Source organism: Medicago truncatula, chromosome 7 (genome assembly GCF_003473485.1).
Source record: "Medicago truncatula cultivar Jemalong A17 chromosome 7, MtrunA17r5.0-ANR, whole genome shotgun sequence".
NCBI classification, from domain to species: Eukaryota; Viridiplantae; Streptophyta; class Magnoliopsida; order Fabales; family Fabaceae; genus Medicago; species Medicago truncatula.
In genome coordinates this window covers 48885523-48908221 of record NC_053048.1, presented here as the reverse complement: position 1 = coordinate 48908221, position 22699 = coordinate 48885523, and the positions used below count along the sequence as shown (strand labels likewise).

At 34.5% G+C, this 22699-nt stretch overlaps 3 protein-coding genes and 1 non-coding gene across 4 annotated transcripts; 1 reads left to right on the top strand and 3 right to left on the bottom strand.

Annotated features, from left to right (window-relative positions):
• Positions 1-5081: 5081 nt before the first annotated feature.
• LOC112416804 (histone deacetylase HDT1) lies at positions 5082-9789 on the top strand. The gene is made up of 10 exons (XM_024771557.2): positions 5082-5238; positions 6805-6875; positions 6974-7197; positions 7319-7341; positions 7428-7472; positions 7560-7687; positions 8464-8541; positions 8610-8700; positions 9258-9390; positions 9481-9789. Exons 1-10 carry the CDS (start codon positions 5226-5228, stop codon positions 9539-9541), a joined length of 867 nt encoding a protein of 288 aa, XP_024627325.1. The 5' UTR covers positions 5082-5225; the 3' UTR covers positions 9542-9789.
• Positions 9790-11826: 2037 nt separating this feature from the next.
• LOC25499390 (splicing factor U2af small subunit B) lies at positions 11827-14670 on the bottom strand. Its single transcript, XM_013594639.3, has 5 exons — positions 14306-14670; positions 14145-14231; positions 13961-14042; positions 12619-12745; positions 11827-12525 (listed from the first exon to the last, which is right to left on the bottom strand). Exons 1-5 carry the CDS (start codon positions 14582-14584, stop codon positions 12117-12119), a joined length of 984 nt encoding a protein of 327 aa, XP_013450093.1. The 5' UTR covers positions 14585-14670; the 3' UTR covers positions 11827-12116.
• A 2559-nt stretch (positions 14671-17229) lies between these two features.
• On the bottom strand, positions 17230-22299 carry LOC25499389 (enolase). The gene is made up of 16 exons (XM_013594637.2): positions 22120-22299; positions 21921-21984; positions 21613-21677; positions 20931-20978; positions 20664-20750; positions 20486-20566; positions 20023-20124; positions 19866-19946; positions 19435-19572; positions 19261-19338; positions 18343-18537; positions 18203-18253; positions 18014-18102; positions 17850-17901; positions 17695-17751; positions 17230-17607 (listed from the first exon to the last, which is right to left on the bottom strand). Exons 1-16 carry the CDS (start codon positions 22183-22185, stop codon positions 17527-17529), a joined length of 1335 nt encoding a protein of 444 aa, XP_013450091.1. The 5' UTR covers positions 22186-22299; the 3' UTR covers positions 17230-17526.
• On the bottom strand, positions 21205-21308 carry LOC112416847 (small nucleolar RNA R41). Its single transcript, XR_003007358.1, has one exon. It is a non-coding gene; the product is annotated as a small nucleolar RNA R41 (small nucleolar RNA).
• Positions 22300-22699: the final 400 nt, after the last annotated feature.

Sequence of the window (22699 nt, the reverse complement as noted above, 5' to 3'; positions counted from 1 at the left end):
TGAGATAGAATTAGCATTTTATTATTTTCTAGAATATGCATGCATTGCTTATACAATCAAGGTTTCATGAATCAATCTAAAGCAGCAAAATCAACATAGGATTGTAGGCATGAGCACCTCACATTAACATATCAATGATAGAATTGACAAAAAACAATCATAAGAAATAATCCAAGAAAGAATTAAAATGCCATGGATTAATCATACAAGAATTTTGCCACTTCCAATATGCAAAAATACCATAAAACATCAAGAAAATATCAAGAAGTAAGCATGGATTTTCTAGGAAATTTATCAAGATTTTTAATCAAAACACTGGTTCAAATAGCAAAGAAGAATAGTGCAAATAGCAAGACAAGAGACAGAAATGCACAAGAAACCTAGGCCCAAACCAAAGCCCAAAACTACAAGGTCCGGATGTACAGGAGCCACACGATTGATCTAGGATCCTGAAACCCTAGATCAAACGGCCAGGAACCAAAGGGGAATGGACCGGTTCTGGACCGGTCCGGTTCACTGGCTATAAAAGTGAAGGGGGACCGGTTTAAATCATTTTCCACTTTCCTTTCTCTCTCTAAGTTCTTCTCTCTTCTCTCATCTCCCAACTCTCTCTAACCTCGCCGCCGGCGAGGATGAAGCTACGGCGGAGACCTTGAAGGTCCGCCGGAAACTTCATCTTCTCCGGCGAGTTCATGCAGTTTCCGGTGACCTAATTTTCCAGATTTCAAAGATTCTTGCATATTTTGATTCGTCCTTTAACCCTAAACACGAACCCAGCAGTTATTTTTTCAAATACAGTTTGAAACGATGTAGATCTGGAAATTTGTCGTACGACTTTGAAATTGATTTTGATCTTTTTGAAATAAAACGTTTAGATCCTTGAAGATCTACATCGTTTCGTTGTTCGCTGCTCTTCTGGTACTCGTTCTTGCTTTCAAAGCTTTGATCCTTACGGATCTAGGTTTTGATGTTTACGGTTATAGTTTTCTCTCTGAATTCTGGAAATTTTGATCTTCTTGCTTACGTGATTTTTTACAGGTTTAAACTATGATACTATTTGTTGAAAAGAGGTTCTGAGTTTTACCTGAGTTTTTTTATGGAGATTCTGTTGAGTTTCTTCGGAAACGCTTGGATTTGGCTTTTGCTTGTTGATTTCCGGTTTTGAAACTGAAAATAAATCAGTGATTCTTCTTCTTCACCGGTCCAGATTCTGCTTCTTTCCTTCTTCTTTTCACGCTCTCGAATTCTTCGTGATCGGTGCTGGAGTTCGTCAATGGCGAATTCTCACCTTGGATTGCGAAGAAACTCAATTCGATGATGAAGATTCGATGCGGAATCTCTGAGAATTGCAAAAAATCTTGTTGATTCTGTACTGATTTGTAATATTCTGTGTTGATTTCTGTTGATTTGAGTTGATTTGGATTGATTTGGAGTTGGTTCAGAAACGGTTAGGGTTTGAATGTTCTTGATGATTCTGGAAAATTGTTAAGTTTTTGATCTTTGAGAATGGGAAAGAAAATTGGAAAGTGTTTGTGATGTGGCGTGTAATCATTGCTTCTGAAATCTGACTTAATGCTTTTATAGCTGACATGTGTGCATTGGAACCAATAGGAAACTGACATGTGGCATCTGAACTTGTATGAAAGAGGCACGGCTTTGGACTTAAAAAATGAACTTTGGACCTTTCTGCAAAAATAAGAACTTGAGGACTAAACTGCAATTGACAAAAAGGACTGAAATGAAAATTGGAAAAGAAACTGGACTGAAATGCAATTTTGGACCTCTTCGAGGACCAAAAATGCAAAAAATAATATAAACAATAAAAATAAAAATAAAATTGGTAATTTGACCAAACGTAAAGCGAAACACAAATAAAATTGACAAAACGGACTAAAACGAACCAATGGCCTAAATGAGGTACTTCAAAGTAACCTCTCTATGCCAAAATTTTGTGTGAAATGACCAAAATGCCCCTAGGGCTAAAATTGACCTAAACAGACTCAAATTGACTTGACGCTGACTCGGATGCAAGTTTGAAATGAATTTGATAAGGCTTACTGATGAAATGTTTAAAAACAAACTGAAAAGACTCGGAGACAGTCACAAGGATGAAAATGGGTTCCACTGCAGGAGATGACCAAAATACCCTTCTGTATGACTTTTTGCAAATTTTGAAATAAACTGTAGAAAAAGCAATGTAACGATCCAGAGACACTTTTGAATGACTTACAAGACAAGTAAAGACATTTTGAAAAGTTTTATGCAAGGAAAACATAAGTAAAATTGTGATTGGAAATCACTGCGTAGCAGAGACAATTTGAACTGTGCATTTGAAATTTGATAATTGACAAAGTTTGAAATGAAATTGGGCCCAGTATTTTTAGGTCCAAAAACAGGGTATAACAGACGAGATATAGAAGAAAACTCCTCACACATCACTATCTCCTCCTGGATCTCTCCTGCAGCTCGTCCCTCGTTTGTGGGTCCTCAAGCCGTCTAGCCTTTGTCAGGTGGCCTTCGTTAACCCGCTTCATTGTGGGATAACTGATATGACCAGCAGACTCAATCCTAATCTCGGCCATAGCATCAGCATCTGACATGCCCAACAACCTGGTCATCAAATCAATCGCACGCTCCTGACCCATTGCCTCCGGCTTACCAAACTCTTTCATCTTTTTCCCTGCATTTATACACTTGTAACCCGTCTGATCATGCCACATCTGAAATTCAAATTAATTAAGACATTGTCACTATTTTATATAATTAAAACACTTACGCTACATAATATTAAATAATTAAAACACTTACGGTACATAATATTATATAATTAAAACACTAACGCTGCAATCTTTTAAATAATTAAAACACTTACTCTACATAATATTATAATTAAAACACTTACGCTACATTCTTTTAAATAATTAAAACATTTACGCTACATTATTTTAAATAATTATAACATTTACGCTACATTATTTTAAATAATCACTTTAAAGCATTTAAAGAATTTTAAATAAATTTAACACTTACATTATGATGGTTCACCCAAAGAGGATTCGCCACGTGCCTCGCGTAGTCGGACAACAGTGACGTGGTCTCAGGTCCTCCAGGATAGGGAGGCTCTCCAACAGGATATGGCAGTATCGGTGGAACACGACGACGTCGTCGCTGAGTCTGAGGCTTAGGCTCACCCTCAGGAATAACATTCTCTGCCTGCATATAATCCGCCACAACATCCTCTGGCACCTCCTCATCCTCTGCCTCGTCCTGCGACTGATAAAACATTATATCCTCCTCCATCCGATTATATCCAACAAAACCCTCCTCATACACAGCCTCATCATGCGCCGGTGTCGGATCAACCACCTGGGAGGAGTAATCCATCTGTGGATGTAAACCCGACCCATCTCCTCCACCTATCCTCAAGTCCCTACGTCTCTAGGTCTTTGGAACAGACAAGTTTTCAACCTCAATCTCCTTTCGAGCGCTATTTGTCATAATAATTTTACCTTTGCACACCCTACCCTCTCTAATACGCCGCTCACGCACATCCTCCTCCCCAATCATATCTGTACAAAACAAACTAAAAATAACATAAATACGTGGACAATGTATTTAGGCATTTCCTAGAAACTATATACTTTTAAGGCATTGACCATAGCATAAAAATCCAAGAAAGTAGCATGTAACATCTCAAACCACACTTACAATCATTCAACAACTTAGGCATTTATATAACATACCACATTATGTCATTCTTCAAACTTGCCAAAAAATTTAAAAATCCAAGCTTATAATAATTATAACATATATACTTTATAAAATTGAAGATATTTGAAAAAAAAAATTACACAAAAAAAGCAAGATTTACTCACTTATGCATTTTATCAAACAACTTATGTGCATTCTAAATTAGGAGCATAATTAGTGTTATTTGAACATCTGAAGGGCTACATTGTACCTACATTGTCTCTAAACAACAATTCCAGCATAAACAATACTTTAAAACATCTAAATCATGCTTAATTTTCAATTTTCTAACCTAACCTAAAACTATCTAAAACTAACATTTTGAATAAAAATTATGAAAACTAGCACCCTAAACAAACTACATTGCATCTAAATAGGATTAAGATGACTTGTGATTTACTTGAAGAAATTAGGACGATTTTCGAGCAAATGAGGTTTGGGTGATTTTGGATTGAAAATGAAAATGTTTTGCATGTAACACTGTAACCAGAAAATGGAGGTTTATGCGTTCATATCATAAACATTAGAACGACAGTTAAGTACCGCTGAGTGCCAGCGGGTGTTAACTGTCGGCGTATCATTGAGCGGTTGTTAACTGCCGTTGGGGGCATTTACGTATTTTACGTGTGTCAATAGGAAGGTTTCATTGTCAAAAAAGCAATCTTTCTACCGATTGTATCGGCAAAAAGCCCATTCAACTATGCCCAAAAAGATGAATTTTGCTCTTTACCCAAACGATTTTGATCATTCCCAAAGTAAATGACCAAAATATCTCTGCGTGACTTAACTCACACATGTATTATGCCCAGTGTGACTTAGGTCACGCTCAAAAACAAAATCTCACAGTCACGTTGAAACAAAAGCAGCACAAGAGTTTTGAGGAAAACCTAATCGAGATGCAATAAGCAACAAAAGTCATGGTGATCTCGTCAAGAAATTATGTATGAATCGTGAAACCTCCATAGTTATTTATTCTGAATCAATGACTTTGCTATAAAGCCACTTTCTTGCGGAAAAAAAATCGTGATGTTCTTAAATTCAAGGAAGGGAAAAACGTGGATTAAAGTTCAATATATATGTGCATAAAGTCCAATTCAAGTCCACCAAAAACCGAAAAAGTCATTCTTTTTTTTAAAAAAAAAGGGTGTAGAAGACAACGGCAAAGATGAAGAAGAAGAAGAGATGAATGACTTTTTGTTATAGCATGACTTATGTACAAAATACACTAGTGTATGTTAAGTCACGTGGCGTGACTTACCATAAGTACAGATTACATGAGCGCATGTTAACATACTTATGGGTATTTTGGACTTTTATTTTGGAAATGAGCGAAACCATTGGGTAATGTGCAGAAATCCAAAAAGATCCATTCCAATTTCGTTCAAATAAATACGCAGCGCAGTTCAGTTATTACAGAAAATTCTTTCGCATTTCTCTCTGATCAAGCTTTCGCTGCTTGCTCTCTCTCTGCAGTCATGGAGTTTTGGGGTAACGCCGTTTCTTCCTCCTTTCTATCACTTACATTTTTTCTTATTTTACTACAAAATATATTCGTATAGTGCTTTCCTTTTTGAAAGAAAAAAAAAAAAAATCGTCGACGAAAACATTTTTTCAATTTCTATAGAATCGCTAAACTTGATTTTTCACTTCGCATATTAAACGATCGTATTTTTTTCATGTATAAATATCATAAATAACGTTAGGTTTTGCAGTTTTTGGATAAAAATGGTGGAAATGTGATGGTAATTATTGCTGTTTTAGTCATGTATTACTAAACCCTAATTATCGTCATCCTCGTGAAAAGTCCACAAAACTTTTTGCGTTTTAGGTCACTGGTAAATTTTTCAATTTATGAAGTTTCTATAATTACTTCATCACATTACCTAATTTTGTTTAAGCATGTTTTAGTATAAACCTATTTAAATCAATGTTGTGTAATTGCAGTTAGTGGATTGTTAAAATTCCACTAGGCTGTCTACCAATTTCACCATAGCGGCTTACTCGAAATCATAATAACCAACTCTTTAGTCAATCGTCGAGATTGAAAGAATCGCTTAAAGTGCACTATTTATTTAGTACATTTCTTTACTAAACATTTAGTATAAATTGATAATAACAAGTAAATTTAAAATTTGTATTTATTCGAATATCAAAAATATGAAAAAAATTAGATTCTGTAGTGTTGTTACTTACAGAGCCAGTATTTAGCCGCTATTTGACAATATTTTGTACTACCAAGTAGTGAATCGCAGAGTAATAGCGGTTTAGTCCAAATTCCGCTATGATAGTGCCGCTGTAGTTGCTATTTAACAACACTGTTTTGCAGTTAGTCGTTAGAATCTGGGAAACTAAAAATCAAAATAATCCATAAAACTGAGAATAGTTGATCGTATTAGTTATTTTTAGTTAATCAATTTAGTTCCTAGAATCATCTCAAAGGGACTAAATGGGAGTTTTATTACACTTTCGGGGATCATTGTCTCAGACCTATAAAAGGTCACTGGTTGAATCGCGGAATCGGCTTGTAAAGGCTGCCTCTCTTAGATCCTTATGTCTCTGATTTTGTAACAGAATTTTTTTATACTACATGCTGAGTCAGTTAATGAGTAATTTTAGAAATCAGAATGCTAGTTCTGTTATAGAAATCGGTTTAGAAGTAGTCAATTGGTCTCACAGTCAGTTAGTTCACTTACTCTAAATATCAAAACCCCTACCATTTGTTATTCAGTTTTTCATTTGGTCAATTTACAAAAAAGGAAATTCTGTTAATTGCTCTTTGTTTTCTCCGCTTCTGTCTTTTTCAACCTCTTTAGTTTCTATTACATTGTACCTCACATGAAAGGAGTTTTATATCACTGGGTTGTTATTTTGTTACATAATAACATGGTTTTTAAGATGGGTCTTTTGCAATATCAAATTATTTCAGCGGCAAAAGTAATATTGTGTTTCCTTCTTTGGATTCTTTTATCTTGTTGCTAAATTAATATTGGATGTTTTGTCAAAAAAAATAAATTAATATTGGATGTGTATATTCACAAATCACTATCCTTTTAGGTGTTGAGGTAAAACTTGGTGAATCACTCAAGGTTGTTCCAGAAAATAGCGAGCTTATCCACATTTCATCGGTATATGCTTATATCATGTCAAATAAACATCTAGTCATTCTATTTCCATTGAATCGTTAATATTTTTGTATAAATGGTCTCAAATCTTTATATGACAGGCATGTTTGGGGGAGGTCAGCAAGGATAAAGGGAGTGACCCGGTATCCCTGTATGTGAAGTTTGATGGTCAGAAGCTTCAACTTGGAACACTTTCTTCAGAAAAATTTCCTCAGACATCTTTTGATTTGGTTTTTGGGAAGAAATTTGAGCTATCCCATAACTGGAAATATGGGAGCGTCTTCTTTTCTGGATTTAGAATTGAATGCGAACCGGAACATGATTCATATCCTTTTAATACTATTTTATATTGTCATGAGTTCTAATTTTCTCTTAACTGACAACAATGCATTCTAATATCTTCTAACATTTTTGCACATCCTTAACTACATTCTTTTATCTTTTACTAGTGAAGATGAAGATTCTGATGGTGAGATACTCTTCTTAATTTTGTTATTATTATTATTGTTATTATTATTATTTGCTTCTCAATTTATTCTATCATCTTTGTTTTAGATACTGATTCTGAAGAGGAAGATATTCCACTTAATGCTGATAATGGTAAAGTTATTTCATTATCCATCTTATGCATTTCTATTGTCATAAATAAGTTTCTCCTGTGTCATATTGTTCTAAACATTTATGTAGGGAAACCTGTGTTGGAGGTGAATGGTGCCAAACCCGTTGTAAATGCATCAAAACAGAAAAAGAATCAGAAGGACGCTAGTACTGACGACAGTTCAGATTCATCTGATGAGGATTCTAGTGAAGATGAGGTAACCGTATAATCTAGAAAGTGGATTTCAATATATAGTGGATATTGGATAGCAGACTGTCTTAAATCTTATTGCCAAAAAGATGTTGTGCCGATACACAAAGTTGTTCGTTGGTATCTAATTTCCAGCTGCAGTTATTGAATTAAATGAAATGCTACGGAAAAATACAAATGTAGGGCACTGGTAATACTAATTGGGTAGAAGAAGGTAGGAATACTTGGTGTAAATGTTTGTTCCAAAAAATCTCTTTAGAAAACATATTTGTACCAAAAATTAATGGTTTTACCACTGCTAGATATATGAGAGCAACTTTATGCTAAAACATTCCTGTGATGATTCGGGTGGCAATCACTTACAAAATAGATGAAGCTGGTCGGCGCAACTACTTATAACATAGATTAAGTGATGAACATTCCTACTTAAAAGTGAAGGTGTTTTCACATACATTTTTACCAAATTGTTTTGACTTTCTTATAACAGCTTGTGACTATAGAATGCAGCTATTATAGTTCAATTTTATTATTTGCTGTCCAAATTGTCCTCATAATCCTGTTTTCACGGTCGGTCATGATAATGATAAGAGTTATCAACTATGTGGACCAATTAAATATTTTAAATATATTTGTTAATTTAATGATTGAATCAGGGGGCTATTGTGTCTTAGTGGTATTATTTAATATACGATGTAGACTTGGTTTTTCCGATTACTGAATTTTTTATTGAAGGAGATTTTAGTTAATTCATATTTTAGTTTATTTTGGTAATGTGCCGTTTAGCTCATGGCGAATGGTCAAATTAAAAGTAGTAGTGAAGATGAAAGCGATGAAGATTCTGATGAGGAGACACCGAAGAAGGTAACTGGAGACTATATTGTGCTTCGATTTGTCTCTGAATTTGAATTTAATTTTGAGTTTTGTTTTAGACTGAAGGGAGCAACAAGAGGGTTGCTGAATCTTCCAAGGAAACACCTGTACCTGTGAAGAAGGCAAAATTTGTCACTCCAGAGAAGACTGGTTAGTTTTTTCCCCTGTACTTTTTTTTAGAAAAAATTGTCTTATGATATTTCACCCCTAAGCCTTATTCGTTGTGTACACTAATGCTCCTCATCTTGGATATGCCAACATTGATAAAATAAGATATGAATACTGCCATCTAGATGTATAAGGTTTGACAGTAGTTCAATACAGCCCTTTGCACTGTTATTGCATAAAATTGCGTTGTTGTGGTGCGTCTCTTTCCCCACAATGTTCTCTCACCACTTCGCCTATTCATGGAGCAGCTATTGCTTTATGGTTAAACTACTTTGTGACTTATGCTGGACTTGAATACAGTTAAACTACTTGACCACGTGTTAAATATTTTCTGACTCATTGTTATATTTTTTAGTCACAATTTTGTCTTTTGGTTGAATCACAATAAAATGTAATAAAATATGAAAGACCGAAGTACAATTAGAAAACAAAATCGAGACTTGATAGTTTAACCTTGTTGGACTCGTTAATTTGTCATGCATGCATGTTATTAACAAAGTAGAACTGAAAGGAAATGACGAGAATTATGATATTTTCAGGTGGCAGGAGTAGTGTCCACGTTGATACTCCTTACCCTAAGCAGGCTGGTAAATCTGCTGCAAATAACAAGCAGCCAGAGAAGCAGGAGACTCCAAAGTCTAGTGGAGATTACAGCTGCAAGCCCTGTAACAGGTGATTAGAGTTGTCTTTTTACATCTATTAGCCTCCTCCTCATCGTTCTATACACACTTATTCTCTTGCACAATTTTATTTTGACTGCAGGTCTTTTAAGACTGAAGATGCCTTAGGTTCTCATAATAAGGCCAAGCACAGTGCCAAGTGAAGGGTTTGTTAGCTTTATGATAGAAAAGTGAGCATCTTGATCTTCTTTGGATCTGGGGTGACCTGAAAATACAGTTGTTGATTTAGGAAAACTGGCTGATGGTTTTATTGTTTAGAGTATTATTCAAATTGGATCATCAATAACTTGGATTATCAACTTACGATCGAATCCTGACTTATGAGTAAAAAAAATTCTCTTTAAAACGTGCTGCTACAAAGCTGAGATTATGACTTTCACGTTGTTTTCAAGCATTGTTATTGGGATTTGGTGGGGGAGTCGTTTTGAAAGACGATCTTAGATGTTTAACTGAAAGGTTACTAAACTATTCTAAATTGACTTATTTTTCATAGTTTAGAGACTTTTTAGTTTATTTTAATAGTTGAAGACTAAATTGGTGAGAGAGAGGGTGATAATTTATGGATCAAATTGACTGTTTTTTCATTCTTATATTGTTTTTGAAAACTCAGACTAAACTTTGCTAAGATCAGTCAATGGTCGTTTTTTTTAAGATTGTGACATGTTATGAAAGAAAATAAGTGAGGCTATAGAAATCACAAGCACTGGCGACCTTGGTAAAGTATCTTGGAATTCCCTTACTAGGAGTTTTAAACAACCCTTAGCAACTCAAAGACGAGTAACTTGTTGGGTTGCAGTGTATGAAATTAATCATACAATGTAGTCAGTTAAACAAGTCTTACCTAGTTCTGCAATGTAGTCAACCCATTTCCTTAGATCCCTTTGTGATGAAATTAATCGAAAGTGGATGGTTTTGTTTGGGTGCTAGTACAAGTCATTGCCATGTGCACAATATGTCTCATGATCAAGGCTTTAAGATGTCTATGTCCCCTAGAACACGATCTTTAGGTGTAATAAGTTGTTGCCTGCAACAAACTCTGTCTAGTAAAGTTTCGGTTCTGCTGCTTAGACATCCTCCAATGAGCTGTTTTTTTTAGACAAATTTTAATAGAACGACACTCGGGTTGAATAATCCAACGAGATCCTAAAAAATGGTGCAGTTTTCACTTTCAACTCAAAGGTAGCGCCTATTGACTCCTAACCTTAAACATTCTCTCCTGCCCTTTTCTTTCAAAAGAACCTTACAGCTTGTATGCTTCCCATGCTTGGGAGTAAGTCACACATCTACCAAATGAATCACCAAAGCCACTAATTTTGGGTGGTGTATTGGATTGGGATTTCAAGAGATTTTAAGACTCTTTGATAATAAAAGAATTTGTGGTATTCAATAAAGACTTATAAAATGTAAAAATGTTAGTATGTGGTATTCAATCAAGTTTATCAAGATAATCTTTTATTGAGGATAACGAAATTCGGTGATGTTTAATTGATATTTTTTACGACTTATAAAATATTTCGGTATTTAAAAATATCTAGATTTTGAAATATTGTTTTGTTAAGTGGATTTTGTGAGACTTAGTTAAAACAACCAAACCCTTGAGAGTTGAGACTCTCGTACTCTTCCAACTTTTTTGTCATGTCATCCTTCATTTCAAATTTTTATTTTCTTTTTCTATTTATGATGTAGTGAGGCTTTTTTAAAGGATAGTGTATCAAACCGGGGCTCATTTTGTCTGGACAACTCTCGCAGAAGTATAAACGTGGCATTATGCAATTTTGAAAGCTCCTTTTAAAGCTATTTTTGGTAGCTTTGATCCCAAGGCGACGTTAAGGATAGAAAAAGTGTTTCAATTTGACAAAGGATTCCATATGTTTGAAAATACATATCCAAGTCAACTACTTCACATATGTCAATGCACAATGATATGGCAGCAACTTACATGGATATATGTGGTTGGATCTGCTATACAGATTGATTGGTTGTAATGTGTGGAGATGCTCGTATCATTTTACTTGTATTGGCTTGAAATTTAATTTTGCACTGACTATTTTCTTTTTGGCGAAATCAACAAGTTCCTTATCCGATTTTGAAGTTTTGCTTAAAATCTATAATCATTTTAAATCTCATAAATCTGTAGAATTACTTTAAAAATCTGTTATAAATTCATTGAAATCCATACTTAAAAATCTAGATTGTAAAAAATCATAAAAGTGAATAAAACTCCCAAAGAAGATGCTGAAAAGAGAAAACACACTCCCCCATGATCCATTCGACAACCAAAATTTCATTTAGAAGACTCCACTACACCATTTCCACAAAATGGGTTCAAGTTTTCGCTTCTTACGTTTACTGTTATATGGTGATTTGCAACAGAACAAAAACAAAACAAAAAACTCAACATGCAACAGTAGAAGGATCCGATCCAAAATTGTTTCACATTCTGAACATAGTTGAAATTCAAACATGGTTCCCTCTATTTCACCCAGGTAATCTTCAACATAGTTTACCATCGAACATTCATCCAATTACAGAAATGAAATATCCACTGCTGAACTATATCAAAACTAATACTTCATCTAAATAGAAAATTCAGAAATCAGAATAAAATTATATAAAAAAAACTACAGCCAACTCAATAGGTGCAAACAAAACAAACCAGATTACTTGCAGAAATTATTACAAGGTCTTTTCACTTTGGGTCAAATCGCTCTGATTTTACTATATCTGATGATTGCCAGAATCACTGCCATTTTTTAAGCCCGCCTCTTCATAATCATTGTTACTCTTATTGTCTTTGTTACCAGAATCTCCAACTTCCTTCTCCCTGTTCCATTGTTCTATTCTAGCTCTCCTTTCTACACTACTTTCTCTTTCTCCTCTGACCGGATTCGGACTCCTATCTCTGCCCACTGGACTTCTACTCCGCCTTCCTCTATGCCGAGGACTACGGCTTCTTGGCCTTCTACCATGGGAGCCATGAGACCTGTCCAAATCCCTTCTACCAGAACCACGGCCAGAATATGAACGCCCCTCATAGTTACGATTCCTCGGGGGGCTCCGGCTTCTGCTTCCACTACGGTCATTCCAACGCCTACTACTTCTTCCGAATAATCGCTTCCTCAAATCTCTGAAATCAAAGGGAAGGACGTAACACAAGAACAGTATAAATGCAACAGTAAAAAAATTGAAAAGCATGAATAGACTATGTTGATAAGTCAACCTGCTAATCTTCTTTAGATGCATAAAGTTGCAGTAGCCACCTCGATTGCATACATTCTCTTCGTACTGCCTACAAGTAGCTTCTCGAAAATCCGTAACAGGAGAGAAGTCAACAATGATTGGTCGGCCTAGAAGAATGACAGCCAAATCACAATGTCAGTAGTTATCGAGGATGGGGGTGAGTGAGGAGAAACAAGCAATGATAGACAATGCTAAGGTTTTCGCATGTGTTACATGAAACAGCAATTTTGAAACATATATCAGTGTCCTACCTGCAATAATCATTATAATTTGTGTACTTGCAAGTATGGATAATACAATAGCCTTGTCTAATGCCAAACAATACTGAACTCGGTAGCAATGTTAATTGCTATAGAAAAAGAAAATTACAATTGTGGGTACCAGGAAGGAAGAAAAAAAAAACTAAATGCAAACAACGAAACCAGTAAGGACAACATTGGATAGTAACAGATGTAGTGGAAGAAAAATAAGAACTACTATGTGTGACAAGAGGTACCTATCCAAAAATCATTCCATCAGATAAAGCTCAAGGACACCCAAAATGAGCATAAGAAGGGACAATAAAAGTGGGTACAATAAGGTAAACATAGAGAACTAATGCCAAACCAATTGAATATCTCAATCTACTGAAATAAAACCAATATGAATATTGCCTTTAGTTACACAAACGATTCAAAGGAACACACACAACAAACAACAACAACCAAACATTACCCCACTAAGTGGGGTTGGCTACATGGATGAAATTATCATGAACCAAATTTCGATCCAACTCTTTAGTCTCCGGATCATTCCTAATAGTTTGTCTTAAAAAAAGTCTTTGTCCACCTCTAGTAATTTGACTACCTTCAATCTGATCCACTCTCTTCACTAAATAATCCAGAGGTCTTCTCTCTACATGCCCAAACCACTTAAGCCTAGTTTCCACCATCTTTTCTATTGTAAGTGCTACGCCAACTCTCACTCTAATGTTGTCATTTCTAATCGTATCTCGTTTAGTTTTATCAGACATCCAATGTGACACCCTCATCTGTTACGCTTAATTTATTTTCATGTTGGTTCTTTACAGCCCAACACTCTGTCTCATACAACATTGCCGGTAGTTATTATATATATGTTGATAATGTGCGTGCAAACACACACACACAAATATATATTGAAACATGGCTTTATCATCATCATTATAGCATAATAAGTTCACAGATGTAACCAATAATAGCTCACACAACAGAATTAAAACCAAGCCATGAACAACGAATAGCAACAATTGTGTAACTAAAAACCCTAACTACAAATGAAACGAAAGGGGAAAAATAAAGAACCTGAATAAAATCTTCCAGTGAGATTCATAAGAGCATTAGCAGCATGGTCTTCCTCTTTATACTGAACATATACATTGCCAACCTAAAAAAAAAAAAAAAAAATCATAAAAATTAGGGTTACAAAATTACAAAAAAAAAAATTAGATTCATAAATCAAAAAAGAGAAAGGAATTAGAATACAAACCATATGATCAGCCAAATTGTCACAAATATTCAAGCTCTGAATTTGACCATACTTGCTCAGCTCCTCAAATAGATCTTCATAAAAATCCTAAAAAAAAATTAAAATTAAAAAAAAATATATAAAATTGAAGAAGAGAAAAGGGGTTATATTATATTACACACATCGAAGTGTTCTTGGAGTTTATCAGGGTCGAGAGATTCAGGTTGAGGTGGTTGAGGAGGTTGAGGTTGTTGAGGTTGATTAGGAGTAGGATTGATAAAGTTAAGGTTCATATCAGGACGTTGATACATATTGGAGAGAACAAGAGTGGGACTAATGGTGGGTTTGGTATGAAGACGAGAACAGCGGTCACCATGTCTACAAGCTCCGATCTTGAAGTAGAATGGACAGTTAACTCTGTCTTTCTCTGTTCCGAATATCGATGCTAAATGCTCCGCCATCGATTATGTTTAGGGTTTCGCCACTCTCACGAACCCCTTTCGAGATTTATTTATGTTGTGTTTCCCTCTACCATTATTTTTCACCTTTTTTTATATTAAGGGTATTTTTGGCCATGTTTATATGGGTGACTATGCAACATCATGTTTGTATCCTAGTATTTTCTTTTTTACCAAAAATAAACGATATCATTCATTTAAATCGATAAAATACTTCGATATAACACAAATGTAAAGTGGCTAAAAATAAAATGTTCAATTCATTATGTGATCCTTTAAATTAGATGTTTATAATAAGTTACTGTTTGAGTTTAATGGTGGTGGATTGACAGTTCAAAATAGTTTCCACACACTTCATTAAAAAATGTTTATGGATTGTTTAATATTGAAGTGACAGCTCCTATAGTGTTCATAACATCAAATATGATTACTTACGCACATTTTATCACGTTGTTTTTAAATTCAAGCTTAATTTTATAAATAAATATTCCATCAACAATATTATAAATAGTCATGCCACCGAAATTCCTACCCGCAACTACCCGCATGAACTCATCCCGAGTTGACGGTTTTTTTTTCTGATTTAAATATGTTTGGATTTCCCCTAATTTCAAAACACATGTACGGGATGAGTAACAGAGATATATATATCTACCTCAAACTCATATCCAAACTCGTCCCAAATATAAAAAATTATTTTATTACACATTTAGGTTTGCCATGTTATAAAAATTGTCAATGAAATTTAAATGAGCAACCAAATTATTCAGTCAAAAAAATGTTAAAGTGAACATATTATAAACTCATTTAACATCCACTTAAATAATCTTTTTATGAGGCGTATCAAATAAAACATTAAATCAATTACGGTGTCAAAGGGGTTGAAGAGGTTTACATGAAACATTTTTCCTATAAAAAAAAAAAATATAGTATCAATAAGGGAAATCAAAACAAACAATATTGCACTGACGAAATCCCAAAATAAAAAAGTAAGGAAGAAAAACTAAAGATACATAGAAATCACTTATGTTAATCGTAATTCTAATGTTGTGTGTGGCAAAAAAAAGTAACTCATAGCCAATAAACTAGTTGAAGTCTCATTGCACTTATTTGTTTGGGATGGACCTATTTGGCTTTGTAGAATTGTGCAATACACTCTTGAGCAATGAATGAGAATCAAAACTTTAAACATAATTCTTGATACCTAACCATTAGTATTAGAGCTCCAACTGAGTCATGATAGAAAAAAAGTAAGTGAAAAGAAATAAAACGTTACAAAAAGAGTCTCAATGGCGAAATTGAGTGATTTTTATTTTTTTTGCAAGCGTCAATACCCAAGTTTGATGTACATTACAATCATTAATCCATCTTAATGGATAATCTTCTTCGTTCCAAGGAAGCATTGAAGAACTTGATCAAAGACAGAGTTTTTCATTCCTCCAGCCGGAGCAACGCTGTAAGGTATGCAATTGTTGGGTATCATATTCATTCTATTGCATACCTCCCTTGGGGAATGAATAATAGGGATAACACTTGGGTGACATAAAGTTGAGTGACATTGGTAATATTGGTCAATCACAATGTTACAATGCTTGTGAAAGAGAAAAAAACGCAAACATTATGACATTATGATTGACTAATGTCATCAATGTCACTCAATTCTATGTCATCTAAGTGCTACCCGAATAATAGAAGGAGATTGCGGAATGGGATGGAATCATACCTTCCATCATATTTCGTACCATTCCATTCACTTTCTAAAAATCCAAAAATAATATTGTTTGGGACGACTAAAAATCCAATATTATTTAAGTGAATAATACTTTTTTATTTTGAAATAATTCCAAACAATACTTTTATTTTGGAATCATACTATACTTTTTTAGCACCGATGCGAAAGGCAAAAATAAAAGAAATGATATTATTTGAGACAAACAATATTGACTTTCGCACCGATTTCCGACTCACCAAAGGTGGACGACTAATCCGGCTCGTGCGTAGAGGCATGCGCACTGGCCAAGCGTTATTCCCTTGAAAATCAAACCCAATATCCGAGTACGTCCTTGAAGGAGCTCCTGCCCAAGCAACTTGGTTTAATTAATATCATTTCATTCCACATCAATCCAATTAAAGCCGAAGAGTGTACATTAGGACTGCATATGTTGTTAGAAATTAATAGCGTTTTACTAAAAAATAATAGTACTAATGGATGATTAAAACTGAACTGTTATTTGGACACAAAATACAACACCAAATCTAACATCATCCCAAATCTAATTTGTTTGACGTATCAAAATGAGGAAAAAAATCTAAACACCTGAACTATATATTTTATAAGGTGTCGGATGTCAAATTGTGCATCCACAATGCATTTCTCTTTTTAGCTTATATTGTGCAACCACAATGCATCTCTCTTTTCAACCTAATCAATCGTGAAGATTTAGAGTAAGTTGTGAACGAAACTGTAAATGTAAAGTTGAAGCAAGGGTCGGTGGTAGATGGTTTCTGTACCTAATGGATGTCCAAATTTTATGACGTCTGATTATTCATATAGCTAACCCAAGCAACCGGTGAAGTAAAGTTTTGTTACATTTGTTGTTATACGTAGCTACTGGGCATGATACTTTGAGTATGAAAAATAATTTAACTCAGGTAACACCAACAAAAATCGTTACTACTCAACTGAAAAATTGGAACGACATTGAAAGTAGGCTTCAAACATCAAAAGCTAAACATCATAAATCGCACAACTTTAAAAATCCAGGGCATAACTTGTCAGCCCCATAAAATAAAAAGGTCAAAATTTATTGGTATCAAGTCTTTTAAAACAAGACTGACTAACAATCTAACTTAAATAATTTATTCATCGCAACTAAAACTAGCCGCAGCCAAATCTCATTGCTCAAACTAAGGTTGGTTATCCGGTTTTTCCACTTTCAAAGATTTTAGTATGGCTCGACAGGGGTACGGAAGTTTGCTCCAGCATACACTGCTTCAGCACCAAGCTCCTCCTCAATTCTCAAGAGCTGCCAAATGAGCACCAACCAATTAGAAACTGCTTGAGCTTAGCTTAACTTTGAAAACCGATGCAAATGTAATCAACAAAGACTAACCTGGTTGTACTTGGCAAGACGCTCTGACCTGCAAGGTGCTCCAGTCTTAATTTGACCCTGTTCAAGATACAATTAACAAAAAGCAAACGTAATTATATTGACTTCAGTTTGTCAAAGCTACATAGCACAACTGTTGAACTGGGATAAGGTAGTACCGTTGACAAACCAACAGCAAGATCAGCAATGAAGGTATCCTCAGTCTCTCCACTGCAAACAAAAATATATGATGTTAGTAGTATAGTGAGTGATTGCCTTCTTAAATATCTTACAGTTGAATAGTTTCACTGTTGTCATTTGCATTTAGAGACAAAGTTCAAACCTTCTGTGGCTGGTCATGACACCCCATCCGGCCTTTTTGGACATCCTGACAGCTTCAATACTCTCAGTCACTGATCCAATTTGGTTCACCTGATTGTTTCAAGTATGTAAAGCAAAAGTGTATCAATAAATTTATCTACCTAGGGCTAATAACTTCTCTGCAGAAAATAATTGCCAATAGAATGAGTACCTTGAGCAAAAGAGCATTGCATGCTTTAGAGTCAATTGCCTTCTGAACTCTCTGTGGACACAAAGCAAAAAGCAACAAATCAGAGGACAATCTTTCTAATATCACCCAAAAGAGTAAAAAAATTCATATAATATACAGACCTTGGGGTTGGTAACCAAGAGATCATCGCCAACAATTTGTACATTGGTTCCAATCTCACCAGTCATCTTAGCATAGTGCTCCCAGTCATCCTGGTCAAAAGGATCCTCAATTGAAACAATTGGGTACTCTGACACAAATGACTTGTAGAGATCTTTCAAAGCCTCTCCAGAGATCTTCTGTGAGCCGTCGTTGTTCTGGATTGTCAAACAGCAATGCCAAAGAGATAAATAATCTAACATGCATCAACATAAATGTTTTTTTTTGAGGAAACTTCAACATAAATGCTAGAAGCTTATACTATATGTTTACCAATATAATATAACAATTGTATACAACTATAATTATAAAGAATAATCCATCTTTTAAGTTGTATATGTAAATAAAATGGCTAACAAGGCAGCAAAATTAAAGAGAATAGATTCAATTCTTAACCCTTCTTAAAAAGTGGTGGGTAATTTATAATTTATACCCATGTATTTGCCAAAAGAACTGTTGTTATAGTTCCCTAGGCTTACTTATAGAAACTCTAGTACTAAGGTGTATAATCAGCAAAAGAGGTTTAAGGAGGATGAATTGAAAAATGTTTTAGATAATGATCAAGCTTCAAAATAGTGAGAAAGGAAAGTCAGTTTGGGGTAAGTTAAAATAATTTTGAAGAGAAGGAAGTAAAGTTTTGAGACTTTTGAGCAGAAAGATTGGTAGACCGTTCAAGTTTTCTCAATCTACATTGTTCTGTGCTATTTCTGATTGTTTTCTTTTAATCTCATGCTTCCTTAGTCTCTGTTTGCAATTGCTGATTATTTTAATATTTCTAATTTGATATCTGGCTTTCATCACTTTCCAGCTAAGACCAACTGGTAGCACTTGGCAGTACAACAATAAAAAACTAAAAAATAAAAATAAAAAAAAGAGCTCACATCTTCCTTGAAGTTCAAATCGTATGATTTGTCCTCCTTGTAGAACTCAGAAGCTGCAACATCCATTCCAATGACAACCTAAGAACATTATACAAAATGTCATACTCCTTTAAATGAATAAATTTGAAAAGCCAAAGCAACAACAGAATTTCAAATAGAGGAGAAAAAACTTACTTTGCCGGTGTAACCAGCTTTGTCAATGGCGGATTTTAGCAATTCCAAACCTTCCTTGTTTTCTTGAATGTTAGGGGCAAAGCCACCTTCATCACCAACATTTACTGCATCTTGACCATATTTCTTCTTAATCACAGCCTGAAATGACATCAGCATAACACGTCATTAACAACTAACAAAAGTTAGTTATATAAATCTACAATCAAATTCATGAACCATCAAGGCATATGTGGATAGACCCAGGGCTGGCAAGCCATGATAAAGGAAACTTTCATATTTTATGTTTCCAGTAAAAGCACCCACTTACTACTGGTAAAAAACAAAGTATAGAAACTGAATAATAAAAGGGCTCCATAACATATTATTGAGGTTTGACAAAATTCAGATAATGCATTTTGGAAGAGGTAAACGAATGTAAAATGCAAACCGACCTTCAGATGGTGATAGACTTCCACACCCATCTTCATGGCTTCCTTGAAAGAGGAGGCTCCCACGGGAAGAACCATAAACTCCTGCATATGCATTATATATCAGAATTTCAATATGTACTCTCTCTCTCAAACTCGAGAACGGTTTTTGAAAACATACCTGCATGGCAAGTTTGTTTCCGGCATGTGATCCACCATTAATCACATTGAAAGCGGGAACAGGTAAAACCAAGTGCTTGTTACCAGCAATGTTTGCAATATGCTGCACCCACAGAATGGCCATAAAGAAGTTAGATACAAAAACAACAAAAAGTCTCAACGAAAAATAAGGATACAATAAAACTGGGGTGTCGACTATGTTGCTGCTGTAAGAATTAGCAAACTTCAACAATCAATTATAATAGTAACTCATTGTAAAAGATTGATTTTAATCAATCTGACAGTAGAAATACATAGTTACCATGTTGTTCTTAATTACCGAATACCAAAAAAATTAGATGAATAAAAGTTTGTCATCAAGTACTAAATATTTTCAGTAGCAAACAACTTCAATTACACAACATGGATCCAACTAACAGAGGCATTTAAATACAGTGAAGTACCACAGTTCACGGATAAATTACCTTGTATAGAGGAATCTTTAGGACATTAGCACCTGCTTTGCACACTGCAAGAGACACTGCTAATATGGCATTGGCACCAAGCTGAAACCAAAAACAAAACCATCAGAACCAGATGGATTAGTTATTAGAACTTAGAAGTGTGATCGATTACAATTTACAAGCATAGTCTGTTAAGCACCTTTTGTTTGCACCAACCCCATTCATTAACGGTTCCATCAAGCTTCTGAACCATGAAGTTGTCAATTTCTGTCTGCTGAGTTGGGTCCTGTTTGTTGCAGAAAGGCAAGTAAGTCAATCAAAATAAGCTCTAGTAATGGAATTAATGTTAAATCTAAGTTGATTAAATTAACTCAGCTATACTATCATGGGAGGATGATGAAAAAAAACTGTAATGGGCATAATTATCAAGTCGAGAAACACTAATGTAAAACAAATATGAACATACCTTGCCGATCAATGCTGGGGCAATGATGGTGTTCACGTTGGCAACAGCCTGCACAAACCAGGAAAAACAACCAGGTGAGCATACTGATAAATCAATCAACATAACAACCTTACACACTATGTAGTATCCCTCTCACTTATTTATTTGGTATAAGAAATAAACAAATAAACGCAGCGATTTTCATCATATTTTTCAAATCCACCATGAAAGAAACATAGAAACGAAACAAAGCAGGAAGTAACAAAACACAACAAAACAGTTTTGAGAAAAGAAATGAAGGCTCAGAAGGATCCATTGGTAGTTTTCTAATCATAAAGGAAAATTTTCCATTCCTTCATAAAATAGGTAGTTGAGACTTGAGAGCATCAACGACTTCGGAAAAACAAAATAAAAACAATATAACAAAATGAAAATAAGCAAGTTAATAACCAAAAAACACAGAGGCAATTACTCCATTTCATAGTTGTTGATGTCAAATTTAGTGAACATCCACACACACACAAAAAAAAAAAAAAAACATAATAAATTGATATAAATTTGGAGTGCATAAATTGCAATACAGATTAAAAGTATTTCTCCTAATTAGACATTGAATTTCTAAAACATAATACTCCTACTTCAAAACAGGTGAGGTTAATTTAAGGTTATTTAGTGTTATTAAATGAAACATGAGAGTTATTACCTTTGATACACCTTTTCCAAGGTAGTCAGATCCTCCATCTCTTAACTCAAGAGCCTCGTAAATACCTAATAATTTATTTCAAAAATAAAATTAATCGGTGTTTAACATGTATAATTCAAGCATGCAAGCCACCTACGTAAATATCCATGGATGCAAAAGAGCAAAATACTTAAATATCAAAAATCATAGTAAACAGCGGTTGATGTATTAAAAAATTACAGTAGCATATTCATAACTTTGAAACACAAAAACAATAACATAAAACGAATCAACAAAATAACGTTGATGAAAAAAAGAGTGAAACATACCAGTGGATGCACCACTAGGAACAGCAGCTCTAGCAAAAGTGCCATCGGAGACAGTAATATCAACCTATAATGATCATAATCAGATTCAAATTCAAATTCCATCCACAGTAACAAAAAATTAACATCGAGAGATCGATGAGCGATAGATCAGAGAAATCAGAGAAACTTCGAACGTGTCGAAGCGGAAGAGAAGACGAACCTCAACGGTAGGATTGCCACGACTGTCAAAGATCTGACGGGCCTTGATGGAAGTGATAGCAGCCATGGATGAGAAGAAATCGATGTGAAAATTGAGATCTGAAGAAGAAGAAGAAGTTAAGAGTGCGTGTTTTGTGTGGGAGGCTCAGAAACCTGCTTATGGGTTACTTATAGTCCCGATCAACTCTCGCTTCTTTTTAGGTTTAGAGAAATTAATCTAGAATATTCTTTTTTAAGTACTCAAATCTTAACTAAATTTGATTATTTAATTTTATTACGTTTTATTTATTTCTTGTCGAAAAGTTTTCTATTTTCATTCTTTTTCATGATGAACACTTTGGTACCATATATTTTGATGTATGTATTATTTTAAAAAAGAAAACGTTAACCGGTGTCTCATGACACTCTTTATTTTTCAAAATTGGTAAATTTTTATAAAAATTTATGTTTTTATTGCATTGAAAATTAAAATCTTTAATTTGTTTAAAGAATAATTTCTTTATGAGGGATCCTGAAGGCACTCGTTAACAAAAACTCTTTAAAAAATTGTGTTTATTTTTTCTTGGTGAACACTCTTTTTT